The sequence below is a fragment of the Hylobates moloch genome, unplaced genomic scaffold, assembly GCF_009828535.3.
Source record: "Hylobates moloch isolate HMO894 unplaced genomic scaffold, HMol_V3 SCAFFOLD_14, whole genome shotgun sequence".
Taxonomy (NCBI): Eukaryota; Metazoa; Chordata; class Mammalia; order Primates; family Hylobatidae; genus Hylobates; species Hylobates moloch.
In genome coordinates, this window is record NW_026652289.1 from 4,403,952 (window position 1) to 4,420,014 (window position 16,063).

The 16,063-nt window shown below is 46.6% G+C and overlaps 1 protein-coding gene across 1 annotated transcript in view; it reads left to right on the forward strand.

The window, feature by feature from the left end:
- C2CD2 (C2 calcium dependent domain containing 2) overlaps nt 1-16,063 on the forward strand; it is a 69,056-nt gene that overhangs the window by 1,017 nt on the left and 51,976 nt on the right. The window contains exon 2 of the mRNA XM_032174677.2: nt 10,769-10,867. Coding sequence (XP_032030568.1) covers nt 10,769-10,867 — 99 coding nt within the window. The remainder of the gene's footprint in view (nt 1-10,768; nt 10,868-16,063) is intronic.

Genomic DNA, 16,063 nt, shown 5'->3' on the forward strand with positions numbered 1-16,063 from the left:
TATGAATAGCTGTGACCCCAATGTGCTTCCACCTCTCATAGAGCTGAATTTCACCAAGCATTTATCTCCAAAGACTTGCATTTCTTGGCATATAAAAATAGTGACCGTTTGCTGAGGGCCAGCCGCTGGGCAGACATCCTAGCGAGGCTTTTGGGGCGTCTGCCATCTCTGAATCCTCACAACTCCCTGGACATGGGTGTTATCGCTGTTTTACAGATGAGGAAACCAAGGCCCGGAGAGGGCAAGCAGCCTGCCCAGTGCCACACAGCTCGTGGGCGGCAGAGCTGGCATGTGAGCCCAGCTGCCCTAGCCTGCAAGCTAAGGGCCTCGTGTCTTACCTCTGCTGCCTCACAGTCCTGTGGGTGTTTCTAGTCGCTGATTACTCGTTGACTTATTTTTGCTCTTAAGACATCTTAGTTTAATGACAAGCTCCTGGCGTGTACTATTCTTAGGCATTTCACAGGAGAAGTTGGAGCCCGGGTGGGTTTGGGGAGGCACCCCTAGTCTTGGCCGCTGCTCCTCCCTTCCAGGCCACAGTTTCCTGCAACTGCTTGTGCAGCTCAGTGGTCATTCTCTGTGGAAATAGCAGAATTGCTAATTTTCAATGTCCGGCCCCATCAACCTTCAAAATATTCCATGGCAGGCCCTGTGCCTGGTCCTTGTGCCATGGCCTTGGAAGACACGGCCATGGAATTAAAAAACAAAAAAGCTTTGACTATCAGTTAACAGCCATCCAACAAATCAAGAGACCTTGTTTTGAACTCTTGAAAAAGAACATAAATGACTGTACTTTTTGGAGGAAAAAAGGCTTCAGGGTCAGTTGACTGACTTTTGTCCTGGTGCCCAGAATCTGTGCCTCAGCTGTCCAGAGCTGGACAGTGTCTCAGGGAAACCAGCTGTCTCTTGTGGGAGCCTTCACCCCTGTTGGCCTCACATCCAGGAGCAAATGCAGGTATTTCCCCAGGAAGCTGCCGTCACTGACCCCTGATTGACCTGGTATCAAGGCTTCTGAGGCTGAGGCCCCTCCAGGCTGGTGGCGTGATTGGGCACCAGTCTCATCTGTGTCCTTTGTAGGAGGCAGGCAAGTGTTGGGTGAATGACCTGTAAGTTCAGCTTCTAACTCTGGAGTTTCAGGCTTAGAGGCGGTGACCCTACCTCCTGTATATTTGGGATGGTTCGTTTCCTGACATCTATGGATTGGCTTCAGAAAATATGATCCCCTTGGATATGATCCTTCCATATTCCCATCTGCCTGAAGAGTCGAGAGGCAGAGAAGAGGATGTCCCTGGCAGCTGTCTTAGGCTGGTCAAGTCAATCTGAGAACACTGAAGGAAATATTTGAAAGTTTTGGATGAAAACTTTTTACTTGAGTCTTTGTGTGGGAGCAGGGAGGGTTTGCGTTCAGGGAGAGGAGAGAGGGTCTCACCTTGTTTGCGCCTTCACTGTTCTCTCTCTGCTCTTGGCCACTCACTGCAGTCTCAGACACCTGTCTCCTGACCTCCTGCCTGGAAGAGGCAACAGTGTCCTGGATTCACGCTCAAGCAACCCAGGGCCATCTCTGGCATTTTTGCATGGACATGGTCCATTAGTTCTGTGATGTCAGTTTTTGGTATTGCTTACTTTCCTGGGGATGGGGGTGGGGGAACACAGCCCTGATGCCTGGGAATGTCATTTGATTTGCATTCAAATGGAAGGTTTTGCAGGCAGATAGGATCTGGGTGACTGGGCTCCATGTGAGTGATGGTCACACACCCTCCCAGCATCCTGAGCCATCGCTGCTGTGTCATTGATGGCATTGTGGGTGAGCAGGTAGTGGTGGTTGCATTCCTGGCCGCCCTGAGTCCAGCGATTATCACACACATCCCAGCATCCTGGACCATCGTTGTTGTGACAGTGATGGCAGTGCAGGAGAGCAGGGGCTGCTATGTCCATTCGTGGCTGCCCTGGCTCTGGCAGGAGTTTCTCGATGCCCTCCCCCACCTTGATTCCCCCTAATCCCGGATTAGGGCTGACACTCCAAGCCCGCTCTCGCCCGGAGAGCCACAGCTTAGTGCTCCCCCTCCTGCTTCTGCCTTGTCCTGATATCACTCTGTCCTACCCAGGGAGGAGACCAGTTCCTAGCCTGTCACTTAGGGATTGAGAAGACACTGGTAATAATCACATCCAGCATTCTGTCTGAAAAGTGGAATTTTCTGTCCAACGGAGACAATAACTCCTCCCATTCCAAGTTTTACCCCATCTTTGTATTTTAAGATGGAAAGAAACCCTAAACTTTTCTAGCCAAGCCCCTTCCTTCTCCAGAAGGGGAGACTGAGGCCCGTGAACTGGCGGAATTTGCCAAGGGCTGCCCATCGGTGGCTGCAGCCTGTTCCCTTGTGGGAAGCAGTTTCAACTTGGAGACCTGAATGTTTCCTTTAAATGAGAGCCGGCAAGGAGAGCTCAGAGAGTAGACTTGTTAATGTGTTATCCCAAACAGTGGGGCTTGCACCTTCCAGGATCCAAGGACTGGTCAGCACCGGAGGAGTCCTCCTGGTCTCTGAGGACCACTGCAGCAGCACTGACTCCCTGTATCGCAGGGGACCTCGGATTCCCACCCTCACTCCAGAAAGGGGTCTAAATTATATGTGACAGTGATTTGCACTGACCTCAGAGGAAACCATTGCTGATCTGCCTGCTGGCCAGGTGGACGCCAGGTGTGCAGGGATCACAGGAGTCTCGTCCAGAGAGCTTAGTGACACACATGCCTGCCCCCCACATCTGCCTCAGTAGGCTTGGGGAGCACACTGTGAGGGTGTCCCATGGTTGAGAATCACTGGTGAGAAGCTCCTAGTACACACCTGCCATCCATCAGAGTTCCTCTTTCTTTCTTTTTTTTCATTTTTTTTTATTATGATACTTTAAGTTCTAGGGTACATGTGCACAGCGTGCAGGCTGTTACATAGGTATACATGTGCCATGTTTTGGTTTGCTGCACCCATCAACTTGTCATTTACATTAAGTGTTTGTCCTAATGCTATCCCTCCCCCAGCTCCCCATCCCCCGACAGGCCCTGGTGTGTGATGTTTCCCGCCCTGTGTCCATGTGTTCTCATCGTTCAACTCCCACCTATGAGTGAGAACATGCGGTATTTGGTTTTCTGTCCTTGTGATACTTTGCTTAGAGTGATAGTTTTCAGCTTCATCCATGTCCCTGCAAAGGACATGAACTCATCCTTTTTTATGGCTGCATAGTATTCCATGGTGTATATGTGCCACATTTTCTTAATCCAGTCTATCATTGATGGGCATTTGGGTTGGTTCCAAGTCTTTGCTATTGTGAATAATGCTGCAATAAACGTGTGCATGTGTCTTTATAGTAGCATGATTTATAATCCTTTGGATATATACCCAGTAATGGGATCGCTAGGTCAAATGGTATTTGTAGTTCTAGATCCTTGAGGAATCGTCACACTGTTTCCACAATGGTCAAACTAATTTACACTCCCACCAACAGTGTAAATAGAATTCCTCTTTCACCCAGCACCACGTAAAAGCAGTTGTTTGAGCTTTGACTCTTGCCTCTCCACTTGGTGTGGTGTTGCAGACCCCTAATTCCCATTGATGTGATCACTCTTTGGTCACACAGAACAGAAGATCCCAGAACTGGCTCTGTCTCAGATCAGGCTGCTTAGACTGAGAATTAATATTATGGTATCCAAAAGCACCAGTTGAGATTTTCCTTTTGCTCCCCTGTGATTACATCAATATTTACAAAGTGGTCCATGATAATCAGTTACACCCCCGACATCCCCTTGGGAGTCTCCGGGACTGCTGTCCTTCAGTCTCCTCGACTCTGGGATCCAGCATGCTTGCCTCCGATGGCCCCTGCCCATGGGCTGCTCAGCACTCCCCCCAAGGCTGATGCTGTCTGGACCACGTGTGGGCAGCACCTGTCCTGAAGCGAGGCCTGTGTTCTGTGGCCTGTGCTCTGGGCTTGTCTAGTAGCGGCCCACCTGAGTGGGATGAGGCCCCGGACTAGGAGGGTCCCTAACGCTGTTTGTTTCTTTAGTCCTTCAGCCCAGGGTTTCTTTAGAGGAATGTTCTAAATGCAAATGATCAAGACTATGATCATTGTGGTATTTGTAAAAAAAAAAAAAAAAAAAAAAAAGAATCTGTGTGGACTTGGAACACATTATTAATAGCACTGACTTGAATAGGAGTTTCTGCATTTAAAAAGTAAACAAAGTGGCCACCAGACTTCAGAGTCTTTGCATTATATAATGACCTTCCAGTTGTGCTCAAGAAGTCCAAACTCCTTGACCAATAACAGTGGCTGTGGTGTAGGAAGCCAGTTGGTAGAACTGTGGTGGCCACTGTGGGGAAGGGCCATGGAGCTGCCCTTCCCTCCTCCAGTAGAAGGAACTTGGGCCTCTTTGGGGCTGTGAACCCTGCACCCTCCACCGTGACCCCTTCTGTTGCTCCAGTGTCCAGGGACCTTTCCTGTGTGGGCCTTCCCGCAGGTCATTCCTTTTGTTTGGAATTCTTATCTTTTTTCCTGCTTATTTAACTTCTCTAAATCTTTTGGGTCTCAGCTAAGAGGTCCCTGATCCTCCCCTTCAGCCAAGATGCTCCCCGCCCTGCCCTCCTCCCGACCCCCCCGGAGTCACTTATGCCCTGGTCAGCTCCCGGCATTGTGAGCTGGGGCAGAGCCAGACCCAGTGCCCAGCACAAAGCCGGCTCGGGGCAGGCCCTGGTCTCAGTGGGGTGAATGATGGGCCTCTGGACGAGGAGAAACAGTGGTGATGCCCATTCCCCCATCTGGACTCAGGCCTTCTGTCTTGGGAGCCAGCCAGGCCTGGGCAAAACAAGCTGTTTAATGTGCTTTGTTTTTCACTTCTAAAGCATCAACATTAAAGGAGGCTCTGATGACTTTGCAAGTCATCAATGCACAACCCAGGAATAGGCGCCAGTTCAGTTTGTTCTTTGCACTCACCCATTCTCCCAACAAGACAGGAATTCAGGAAAGTGTGGGTGTAGTGTTCACATCAACTAAAATTCCCCCAACGCTAACTTCCACTCCTGCGGGCCCCTGGTAGGTTGCTGAGGAGGGAAGGCACTTCTTCAGCCCATGGAAGAGCCCGTGGGGAAGCTCTGGAGCTGGTTGCGGGCTGGCTTTGTGCTCCAGCTCTACCCTCCTAGCTGTGCGATCCTGGGAGACTCTCTGTGCATCATCTGCAGAAGGGAAAACTTTGGGTTCAATCCAGAAAACAAAATCCACTCTCCTAGAGGTGAGATCAGATCTGTGTGAGGCATGTAGCAAAATGCCTGGCACATAGTGAGACAATAAAGGTGGGCTGCTCTCTTTAAAGTCTTATTTTTTAAACTTTTTATTTTGAACTGCTTTCACAGAAAAGTTGAAAAAATAATTCAGCTTTCACATATTCCTCACTCAGCCCTGCGTAACCACAGCTCAATGATCAGAACCAAGAAATTAACATTGGTGCCATGTTACTATGATTCATAACACAATGAGATTCATGTAATAGTTCAAGAAATTAGGCCAGGCGCGGTGGCTCACACCTATAATCCCAGCACTTTGGGAGACTGAGGCGGGCGGATCACCCGAGATCAAGAGTTCAAGACCAGCCTGACCAACATGGAGAAACCCCATCTCTACTAAAAATACAAACTTAGCTGGGCGTGGTGGTGCATGCCTGTAATCTCAGCTACTCGGGATGCTGAGGCAGGAGAATTGCTTGAGCCCGGGAGGCAGAGGTTGCAGTGAGCCGAGATCGCGCCATTGCACTCCAGCCTGGGCAACAAGAGTGAAACTCCGTCTCAAAAAAGAAAGAGAGAGAGAGAGAGAGGGAGGGAGGGAGGGAGATAGAGAGAGAGAGGAAAGAGAAAGAAAGAAAGAAAGAAAGAAAGAAAGAAAGAAAGAAAGAAAGAAAGAAAGAAAGAAATTAACATTATCACAACGCCTAACAACTAAAGCGAAGGCCTTCTTTGAATTTCACCAGTTTTCCACCTGTCTCCTTGTATTGTTCTAGGGTCCCATTAAGGGTACCTGTGGCGTTGAGTTGTTCCTTCTTCATCACCTCAGTCTGTCAGGCTTTCTCAGTCTTTGTTTTTTATGACCTTGATAACTGAAGACTATTGATCACTATTTTGCTGACCGTCTTTCCATTTGCCTGGCATTTTCATATGGTTGGAGTGAGATTATACAAACCACAGAAGTGGTGTGCACTGTGTCTGGGGCTTGTGATGTCAGTGTGTCTTGTTGCAGAGGATGCTGAGCTTGGTGCCTTGGTTAAGGTGAGTTCCACTGGGGTCATCCTCTTGTATTTTATGTCTCCTCCTGTATTAGTCCATTTTTGCATTGCCAGAAAGAAATGCATGAGACTGGTAGTTTATAAGAAAAGAGGTTTAATTGGCTGATGGTTCTGCTGTCCAGGAAGCATAGCAGGTTCTGCTTCTGGGGAGGCCTCAGGAAACTTACAATCATGGTGGAAGGTGACGATCATCTTCTATGACCCAGAGCAGGAGGGAGAGAAAGAGGCGGGAGGTGCTACACACTTTTAAACAACCAGATCTCATGAGAACTCACTCACTGTACAGTACCGGGGGGGATGGTGCTAAACCATTCATGAGAACTCCCCCCACCATGATCCATTCACCTCCCACCAGGCCCCTCTGGTAACACTGGAGATTAAAATTCGACATGAGATTTGGGCAGGGACACAGATCCACATCATGTCACCTCCTTTATCTTTCCTGCTGTGGTTAACAGGTAGTGTGGGGAGATACTTTGAGCCTGTACAGGTCCCGTTGCTCCTTAAACTTTTCCTCACTGATTTTGCAACCATTGGTGTATCTTGTGTGCAGTGATGATGCAGGTGCAGTTCACATGATGGTGACTTTCTGTTTCCTCTTCCTTACTGTCTTTATTATTTGGAACTCTACTACAGGAGAGAACTGTCATTTCTCTTCCAATGAGATATTTATCTGATTGTTTAGCTCAGTATGGACTCATGGATATTTATTTTATTCTGTGGGTTATAATCCCATACTATCACTATTTATTATATTGTTGTATCAGTTTGTTTTCACACTGCAATAAAGGACTTCCCTGAGAGTGGGTAATTTATAAAGGAAAGACATTTAATGACTCCCAGTTCCACATGGCTGGGCAAGCCTCAGGAAACTTACAATCACGATGGTAGGGGAAGCCGTCACCTTCTTCACAAGGCGGCAGGAGAGGGAAGAAGGAAGGAGGAACGTCCAAACACTTATGAAAGCATCAGATCTTGTGAGAACTCACTATATGAGGACAGTATGGGAGAGACTGCCCCATGATCCAGTCACCTCCTTCCTCTGCAGGTGAGGATTACAGGTCCCTCCCTTGACGCGTGGGGGTTACAAACAGAGCCAAACCGAATCCCTTGCTTCAGTTCTCCTTTGGGCCATCAGGGCGCTCCTTTGAGAGTAGCCTCTTGTGTTCTTCCATCAAGCCCACTTTTTTTTTTTTTTTTTCATTTCCTTCATGTTTTCACAAAATGCTTGTTTTTGGCTCCCCACAGGCCCTGGATTCAGCCACTTCTTCAAGCAGCCCTGATTCCTTTTATTGGAGAAGTGTTTAGAAACCAAGACCTAGGCATTGGGTGTGTTCATTACCGCTTGGTTCTCATTGCTCCCCTTCAGTGTTCAGCAATAGCAAACATACATGTGAATACCAGCACGTGTGCACATGTCTATATTTCTGTGTATTTCTCTCTGTGTTTATCTTGAAAACCATGATTGTATCCTGTACCTTGGGTTCTAGTCCAACAGTACAGAGTTCATTTTAGTTTTTCACTTTCTTCTTCTTAACTCCCTTCTCCAAGAGTAGGACATTGCACACCTGCTGTCTTATTTACTTACTACTTATGTGTTCAGTTCTAGTATATGCATAAAGTAGTTTCTGAGTTCCCAACCTATGAAACACATTTACTGGATTATAGCATTTATATGCAGTCAAGATACAGTTTTCCAAGCTTCTTAGGTTATATCCGTATTTTTCCCATACCCTTCAGGGTGGTTGTATTGTTCATTTGTAGTGTATATGTTTGTTGGTGCACCAGAGCCACACAGTTTTAATTATGGGGTTTCTATTGTCTGTTTTAATATCTGGTGGAGCTAGTCATCCTTGTCTTCCTTTTTTAGTGTTTTCCTGGCAATTCTTCTTTGTTTCTTTTTCCATGTGGACACAAAGTCTTCCTTTAGTCTAAATGGAATGGAGTCTGGAATGAGAGTTCTCTCAGCATTGACACAGCAGCAGAGATGCAGAGATACCTGAATTTGTGGTTGTGTGTGACAGGCAGGCACACCCTGCTCCTGAAACTCAAGGAGTAGGCAGATCAGAAAAGGAAAAGCAATCTCTCTTAATAACTTATTTTCTTTGTGAGACCACCCCTTGACCTTAAGTTTTCCGGCAAACTCTTTTCTTTTTTTTTTTTTTTTTTTTTTTGAGGCAGAGTCTCGCTCTGTCGCCCAGGCTCAAGTGCAGTGGCGCGATCTTGGCTTACTGCAAGGTCTGCCTCCCGGGTTCACGCCATTGTCCTGCCTCAGCCTCCAGAGTAGCTGGGATTACAGGCGTTTGCCACCATGCCCGGCTAATTTTTTTTTTTTTTTTTTTTTTTGTATTTTTAGTAGAGTCAGGGTTTCACGATGTTAGCCAGGACGGTCTCAATCGCCTGACCTCGTGATCCGCCCTCCTCGACCTCCCAAAGTGCTGGGGTTACAGGCATGAGCCATGGTGCCCGGCTGCAAACTCTTTTCAAGGTTTGAATTCAGAAGGTAGCAAGGGAAGAGGGTAAACACTGCATCTGCCGCCCCAGGGGAGCATGAGTCTGCACCCAGGCTAGTATAAGGCGACATGGTATCTTTAGGCTACTACAGAAGGTACATTGTTTCTCCACTGCATCCTCCGAGCTGCTGGCATGTTGCCTGCTCATGCTTCTCTGCCTGGCACTGGCCTCTGTACTAGGTTCTGTTCTCTCAGGTCAGAGAGCCTGGTGCACAGAACCGTCTTATCACCAAGCTCAGAGCATGGCCCTGGCCAGCAGGTCCCACTCAAACAAGCTCCCACCACGGAGAATGCCAGCAGAGCAGCCCTGAAACTGTGGTTTCAGCCCTCTCGAGCAGTACATTTAATTCTCTGCTGATTTTGGGGGGATGAGATAGACAGTGCAAGAACACGGTGAGGTTAGAAGTGTATAAATCAAAATGTCCTGTCCCTTTTAGGTTTACACGGGTCATTGGGAATTCTTGAGAAATAGCCACAGCATAACCTCATCGCCTGCTCACTTGCACCATGCTTGCTGGGATCGCCACGGCAAGGGTTTACACCGCTTCCCCTCTCCCACCCTCGGTCACGCCTTGTAGCTGGACCCAGCTCACCACAGCGGAGATGAGATACAACGGGAGCTTGTGGGGCTGCGTGTTTTTTAACCACCCAGTCAGAGCTTTTTTAAACATGGTGTACTTTCTACAGCATGTCAGGAACAGAGTTCAAGGAGAGGTTCGATCTGGGGTTGTGTTGTTGACATACACCTTTGGCCTCTCGAGAGCTTAGTTTTGAAAGGACAAGACTTGGTTGGCCACATAAGCCCTGGTTTCTTTGTTATAAAACGTTGGCCTTGTTGCCTTGTGGTCCTGTTCATTTAATTGTGCATCACTCGTTTGGAGATTATTTTTTCTTTTTGAGACAGGGCCTTACTCTGTCGCCCAGGCTGGAGTGTGATCTCAGCTGAATACAACCTCCGCCTCCTGGGTGCAAGTGATTGTCGTGCCTCGGCTTCCTGAGTAGCTGGGAGTACACGTGTGCCACCACACCCAGCTAATTTTTGTATTTTTGGTAGAGGCAGGGTTTCACCATGTTGGCCAGGCTGGTCTCGAACTGCTGGCCTTGAGCGATCGTCCCGCCTTGGCTTCCCAAAGTACTGGGATTACAGGTGTGAGCCACCATGCCTGGCCTTGCTTGGAGATTTTTAATTGGAAGAACCAGAACAAACATGAGCTGACCGAGTTTCCTGGAAGGATGCTGGGGGAACATGCAGAGCCACGGGCACAGGTGAACCTTGGGGCCAGGTGGCTCCAGAGGGCTGTGAAGTAGGGGCTGAGGAGTCTACTCTGTGGGCAGCCACCAGGCGGGTTCATTTCCAGCCAAGGAATCTTGGCCACCCTCTCAGATCCCAGGGAGAGGCCAGCCCCTGGGGGGTAGGAGAGGAGAATGGGGGGTACCCTAAGTAACCGTGCGACAGCAACCACACGCAACAGGGAGAGGTGCCTCTCCTAGACCAGAATAGAGGACTGTCCGTAGCAATCAGGGAGGACACAGCCTGGAGCCTGCTGTGCTGGGCAAGGTGCACTGCTGGACCCACAGATCCTCTGATTTGCATGAAGCAGCCCTGCCCCAAGAGTCTGTTTCTTTCCTTAAGCTGTCAGCAGGAAGATTCAAAACACCCTTCGCTGCCTTCCTGCCGCGTCTTCAGGTTTGCTCCCGGGTTCCTGTCCTTTCCCACCCTTCTCCCGTAACTGAATCCTGCCCACTGAGCACAGTCTATTACCAGCTGCTCCTTGGATGTGCAAACCTACTGATATTTAGCCATTGCTGCTATTTAGAAGCACAGAGTTTACAGAAAGATGTGCTAGTACATTTTCTTAATTTTTCAGAACTTTAAACAGATCCGTAATTTAAAAGATGCATCCCCTCCTGTGCATGCCCTCCTCATGCTGCCCCTCTGTTCCAGGGCCCGCCTTTCCTGTCCTTTGAGGAGGACCCGCGGCAGCAGGCACTGGAGCTGGTGGTGCAGGAGGTCTCCAGCGTGCTCAGGTCGGCCGAGGAGAAGGTGAGCCCAGGAGCCCTTTCCCTGCAGGAGGAGGTGAACTTGATGCCGGGGGCGGGGAGTTTGCTTTGTTTAGAATCATCGAAAATGCAGAACCCTTACACTAGGAAAAAAATCAAAACAACCATCTGGCCCATCAGCTGATGGGTAGATGAAGAAAGTGTGATCCGTCCACATAATGGGACGTTATTCTGCCTTCAAAAGGAGCGAGACTCTGACACTCGCTCTAGTGCGGATGAACCCTGAAAATACCGTGTCAAGTAGAAAAAGCTGGACACAAAAAGCCTCATATTGTATGATTCCATTTATATGAACTATCCAGAATAGATAAACCTGCAGAGACACAAAGGAGGTTCGTGTTGCGGGGCCTGGGTGAGGGACTCTTGGGGGAAAATGGAGAGTGACTGCTGATGGGTTGAAGGTTTCATGTTGGGGTGATGAAATGTTCTAGAACTAATGGTGGTGATAGTTGTAAAACTCTGCGAATATATTAAAAACCATTGATTTGTACAGCTTCGACAGGTGAATCATATCTCAGGACATCTGATATCTGTTGCTCAAATATGCACGTCATGTTGTAGACTTTATATATTTATGATGTATCTAGATTTATATACATATATTTATGTATATATGAACTATGTAGATGTTATGTAGAATTCATTTTCCTGTTGCTAACAGTTTATATGCTCGACTTACTAGACTGGTCAGATACCATAAAGCGTAAAAACTTCTGTAATAAGTCCTAAGACATTTTCTCTCTCTCTCTTTCTTTTGGCTTTGTTTTGTTTTGTTTTAGGGATGGGATCTCACTCTGTTGCCCAGGCTGGAGTGCAGGGGCATCAGCTTACTGTACCCTCAAACTTCTGGGCCCAAAGGATCCTCCCGCCTTAGCCTCCTGAGTAGCTGGGACTACAGGCGCGTGTCACCGTGCCTGGCTAATTTTTTAATTTCTTTTTTTGCAGAGATGGGGTCTTGCTATGTTGCCTAGGCTGGTTTTGATCTCTTAGTTTCAGGTGATCCTCCCACCTCAGCCTCCCAAAGTGCTGGGATTATGGATTTGACTCTCCATGACCAGCTGAAATTTTTTCTTCAATACAAATCTTACCCTTGTACTTATTATATTATTGTTATTGTTATTATTATTATTATTATTATTGTATATTTCTTACTCTTGGGCTCTGAATTTTCCCCATTAATAAAAATGGTTTATTTGCCAGTTACGTTCAGCATAACTAGCAAATCCAAAGACCAGCTCCACATGGAGAAATACAATATTCTTGTTGGCTGCTGAATGCACTGATTTGCAGTTTACAGTCTAGAGTTGCAGTTAGACATGAGGGTGTGGTCTCACTTTAGGAGAGAAAAGAAGGAATCAGTGCTTCCCCCCTTCCCCATAACTCACATGTATATTTCCCATATGTGTATATAAAGAATCTATTTTTGAAAACATCATCTATACTGAAGTTCCAGCCTCCATTCCTCCTCTTCCTACCTATAGTGATGACTGTTCTTCTAAAGTTGGGCTGCTCTTTCTTCATTTTCAGCCTGTGTTTATATGTTACCTGTGTTGCTGTATGATGTTTATGGCTCTGTCTGCATTTTATTATCAGGTTAGGTGTGTGGGTACCATTTAGCAGACAGCAAGGAGGGGAAGCCTGTGTGGCCCCAAATGGAAGAGAGTGTTGCCAGCCCCTTCACCCCACCTCTTATGTATCTCTGTGACAGCTGGGGTATTTGTGTGTTTAACATTTTTATCATTTTTTATGTACACTTTTGCAACAAGCTTTCTCTATGTAGATCACCATAATCTTGAGACTTCTCCAGGTTGGTTTTTGTAGTTCTTTTCTTTGTAGTTCATTTTGCTTCAACTATGATTCAGGATTCCAGATGAACCCGAGCTCAGTTACCCATCTCCTGTTGCTGGATAATGAAATTATTTTCTCTTTTTTGAAAGTACAGTTTGAGTATCCCTTATCTGAAATTCTTGGGGTGAGGAGTGTTTTGGGTATCAGATCTTTTTTTTTGGATTTTTGAATATTTGTATTTTTTTTTTACTGGTCAAGCATCTCGAATCCAAAATACTCCAGTGAGCATTTCCTTTGAGCATCACATTGGCACTCAAAAAGTTTCAGATTTTGGAGCATTTCAGATTTGGGGTTTTCAGATTCGGGATGCTCAGTCCACACAGACAGTGCTGCAGCGATTGTGTCTGTTCACCGCCTCCCAACTCCTCAGACAAGCACCGGAGGATCCCGAGGGCAGGCACGAGCCTGGCGGGTCACTGGTGTGCATACTTCAGCTTGACCAAGTATTCCTGAGTCAGTCACCAAACTGCTGTTCCCGGTTTTCTCTGCCCCAGCAGCATAGGAGAGCTCTCCTTCCTGCATACCCCTGTCAGTACTGGAGCCACACTGTTATATAATCCTTGTAATTAATGTGAGAAAGTCACTGGAAAGTACTGGGGTTGCAGGAGGAAGCCTATGGCAGCGGTGCGGGATGCTGAGACTGGCACAGCCTGGAGAGCTGGGAGGGCCCTGCGGCAGGTGGTCCAGTGCCCATTTTACACTCTGGGGAGCTGAGGTGCAGAGAGCCGTGGGCCTGCCCTCCTGGAGCCCGCTGCTTTGGAAGTGCCTTCCCGGGCAGTGAGCACCCTCTCTATTTGTGGCAAATAGGGACTGAATCCCTTTGTGGCTGGGTGGTTTCTGTATGGTGTTTTCTGATACTTTCCCAGTTAAGAGAGGAGTGGAATGTTCAGGGCTGGTCTGGACAGGGAGTGGAGGAAGCGGGGCTGTGGAAATAGCAAGACTCCATCTTTAAAAAAACTTCATATTGCCAGAAAAGTGGCCTTAGACAGTATGTAATTCAATTGTAATCCTTTTAGTAAATACAATTCCGGAAATGGACATGACAAAAATAGCACACGTAAATTAAAAGTTAAAAACAGCATCGTATTTGTATGGCCATGACCATAGCAACATTTTTCATAACTGCTGAAATGTGGAAGGAACCCAAGGGCGCAGTGATGGGCAAGCAGATCAAGAAAATGTGGCTTGTCCACGCAGTGAAATAGAATTCAGCCATAGAAAGGAAGGACATTCTAGGCCGGGTGCCGTGGCTCGCGCCTATAATCCCAGCACTTTGGGAGGCCGAGGTGGGCAGATCATGAGGTCAGGAGTTCGAGACCAGCCTTGCCAACATGGTGAAACCCCATCTCTACTAAATATACAAAAAAATTGGCCAGGTGTGTTGGCATGCTCCTGTAATCCCAGCTACTTAGGAGGCTGAGGCAGGAGAATCGCTTGAACCCGGGAGGCGGAGGTTGCAGTGAGCCGAGATCACGCCACTGCACTCCAGCTTGGGTGACAAAGTGAGACTCCACCTCAAAAAAAAAAAAAAAAAAAAAGAGAAAGAAAGGAAGGACATTCTGACATAGGCTGTAACATGGATGAACCTTGAGGACATTATGCTTAGTGAAATACGCCAGATGTGAAGGGACAAATGCTGTATGAGTCCACTTCTTAGCGGTCCCTGGAGTAGCCTGATTCAGAGAGACAGAAAGTGGAATGGTGCGTGCCAGGTGCTTGGGGGAGGAAAGCGGGGAGTTAGTGCTTAGTGAGGACAGAGTTTCAGTTTGGGAAGATGCAAGTTCTGGAGGTGGATGGTGATGATGGTTGATACAACAAAGTGAATGGACTCAATGCCACTGAACTGTGCACTCAAAAATGGCTAAAATGGTTAATTTTATGTTATGTGTAGTTTACCACAATAATTAAAAATATAGAAGGGTATAGAGATTTCTTAAGGTTTCATTATTTCACATACAAGCTTTGTTTAATTTGTTTACCCTTCCTTTACCTGAGCTATGATTTGTCAATCCTTGTCAGGTGTCAATGACTTTATTTTGTTTTTAAAATTTATTTTTTTAATTGACAAAAATTATACATATTTATGGTATGCATCATGATGTGTGTGTGTGTATGTATATATATATATATATATATATATAAACATAGACCTGTTGGCCATACATGTGTGTGTGTGTGTATATATACACACACATGTGGAATTGCTAACTCTAACATATAGATGATGTCATATACTTACCATTTTGTGTGGTTAGAAATTTAAAATCTACTCTTTTAGCAATTTTCAGGTATATAATGTATTTTGATTAACTTTAGTCACCATGGTATGCAATAGATCTCTTGAACGTATTCTTTCTAAATGAAATTTGGTATCCTTTAACCAATACCTCCCCAATGTCCCCAACTCCCTAGCCCCTGGTAACCACCATTCCGCTCTCGGTTTCTTTGAGTTTAACTTTTTAAGATTCTACTTATAAGTGAGATCACGTGGAATTTGTCTTTCTGTGCTTGATTTTTTTCCCTTAACATAACGTCCTCCAGGTTTTCCATGTTGTTGAAAATGACAGCATTTTCTTCATTTTTAAGGCTAATATTCCATTGTGTATATCTGCCACATTTTCTTTATCCATTCTTCTGTTGATGGACACTTAGGTGGGTTCTATCTCTTGGCTGTTTTGAATAATGCTCCAGGTCTCTTTTCCACATACTGATTTCATTTCCTTTGGATCTATAATGGACCCTTGAACAGCATGAAGGTTAGGGGCACTGACCCCTTGTGCCATCAAAAATCCATATATAACTTTTGACTCCACAGAAACTTAACTGTTAATAGCCTACTGTTGACCAGAAGTCCTACTGATAACATAGTCAATTGACATATATTTTGTATGTTATCTGTATTATATACTCTATTCTTACAATGAAGTAAGCTAGAGAAAAATGTTATGAAGGTGGCTCACACCTGTAATCCCAGCACTTTGGGAGGCTGAAGCGGGTGGATCACGAGGTCAGGAGTTCAAGACCAGCCTGGCCAACTTGGTGAAACCCTGTCTCTACTAAAAATACAAAAAAATTAGCTGAGCGTGGTGACGGGTGCCTGTCATCCCAGCTACTCAGGAGGCTGAGGCAGAGAATTGCTTGAACTTGGGAGGCGGAGGTTGCAGTGAGCAGAGATCACACCACTGCACTCTAGCCTGGGTAACAGAGCAAGATGCCATCTCAAAAAGAAAAAAAAAAAAAAAATGCTGGGCGCGATGGCTCACGCCTGTAATCCCAGCACTTTGGGAGGGCGAGGCGGGCAGATCACGAGGTCAGGAGTTCAAGACCAGCC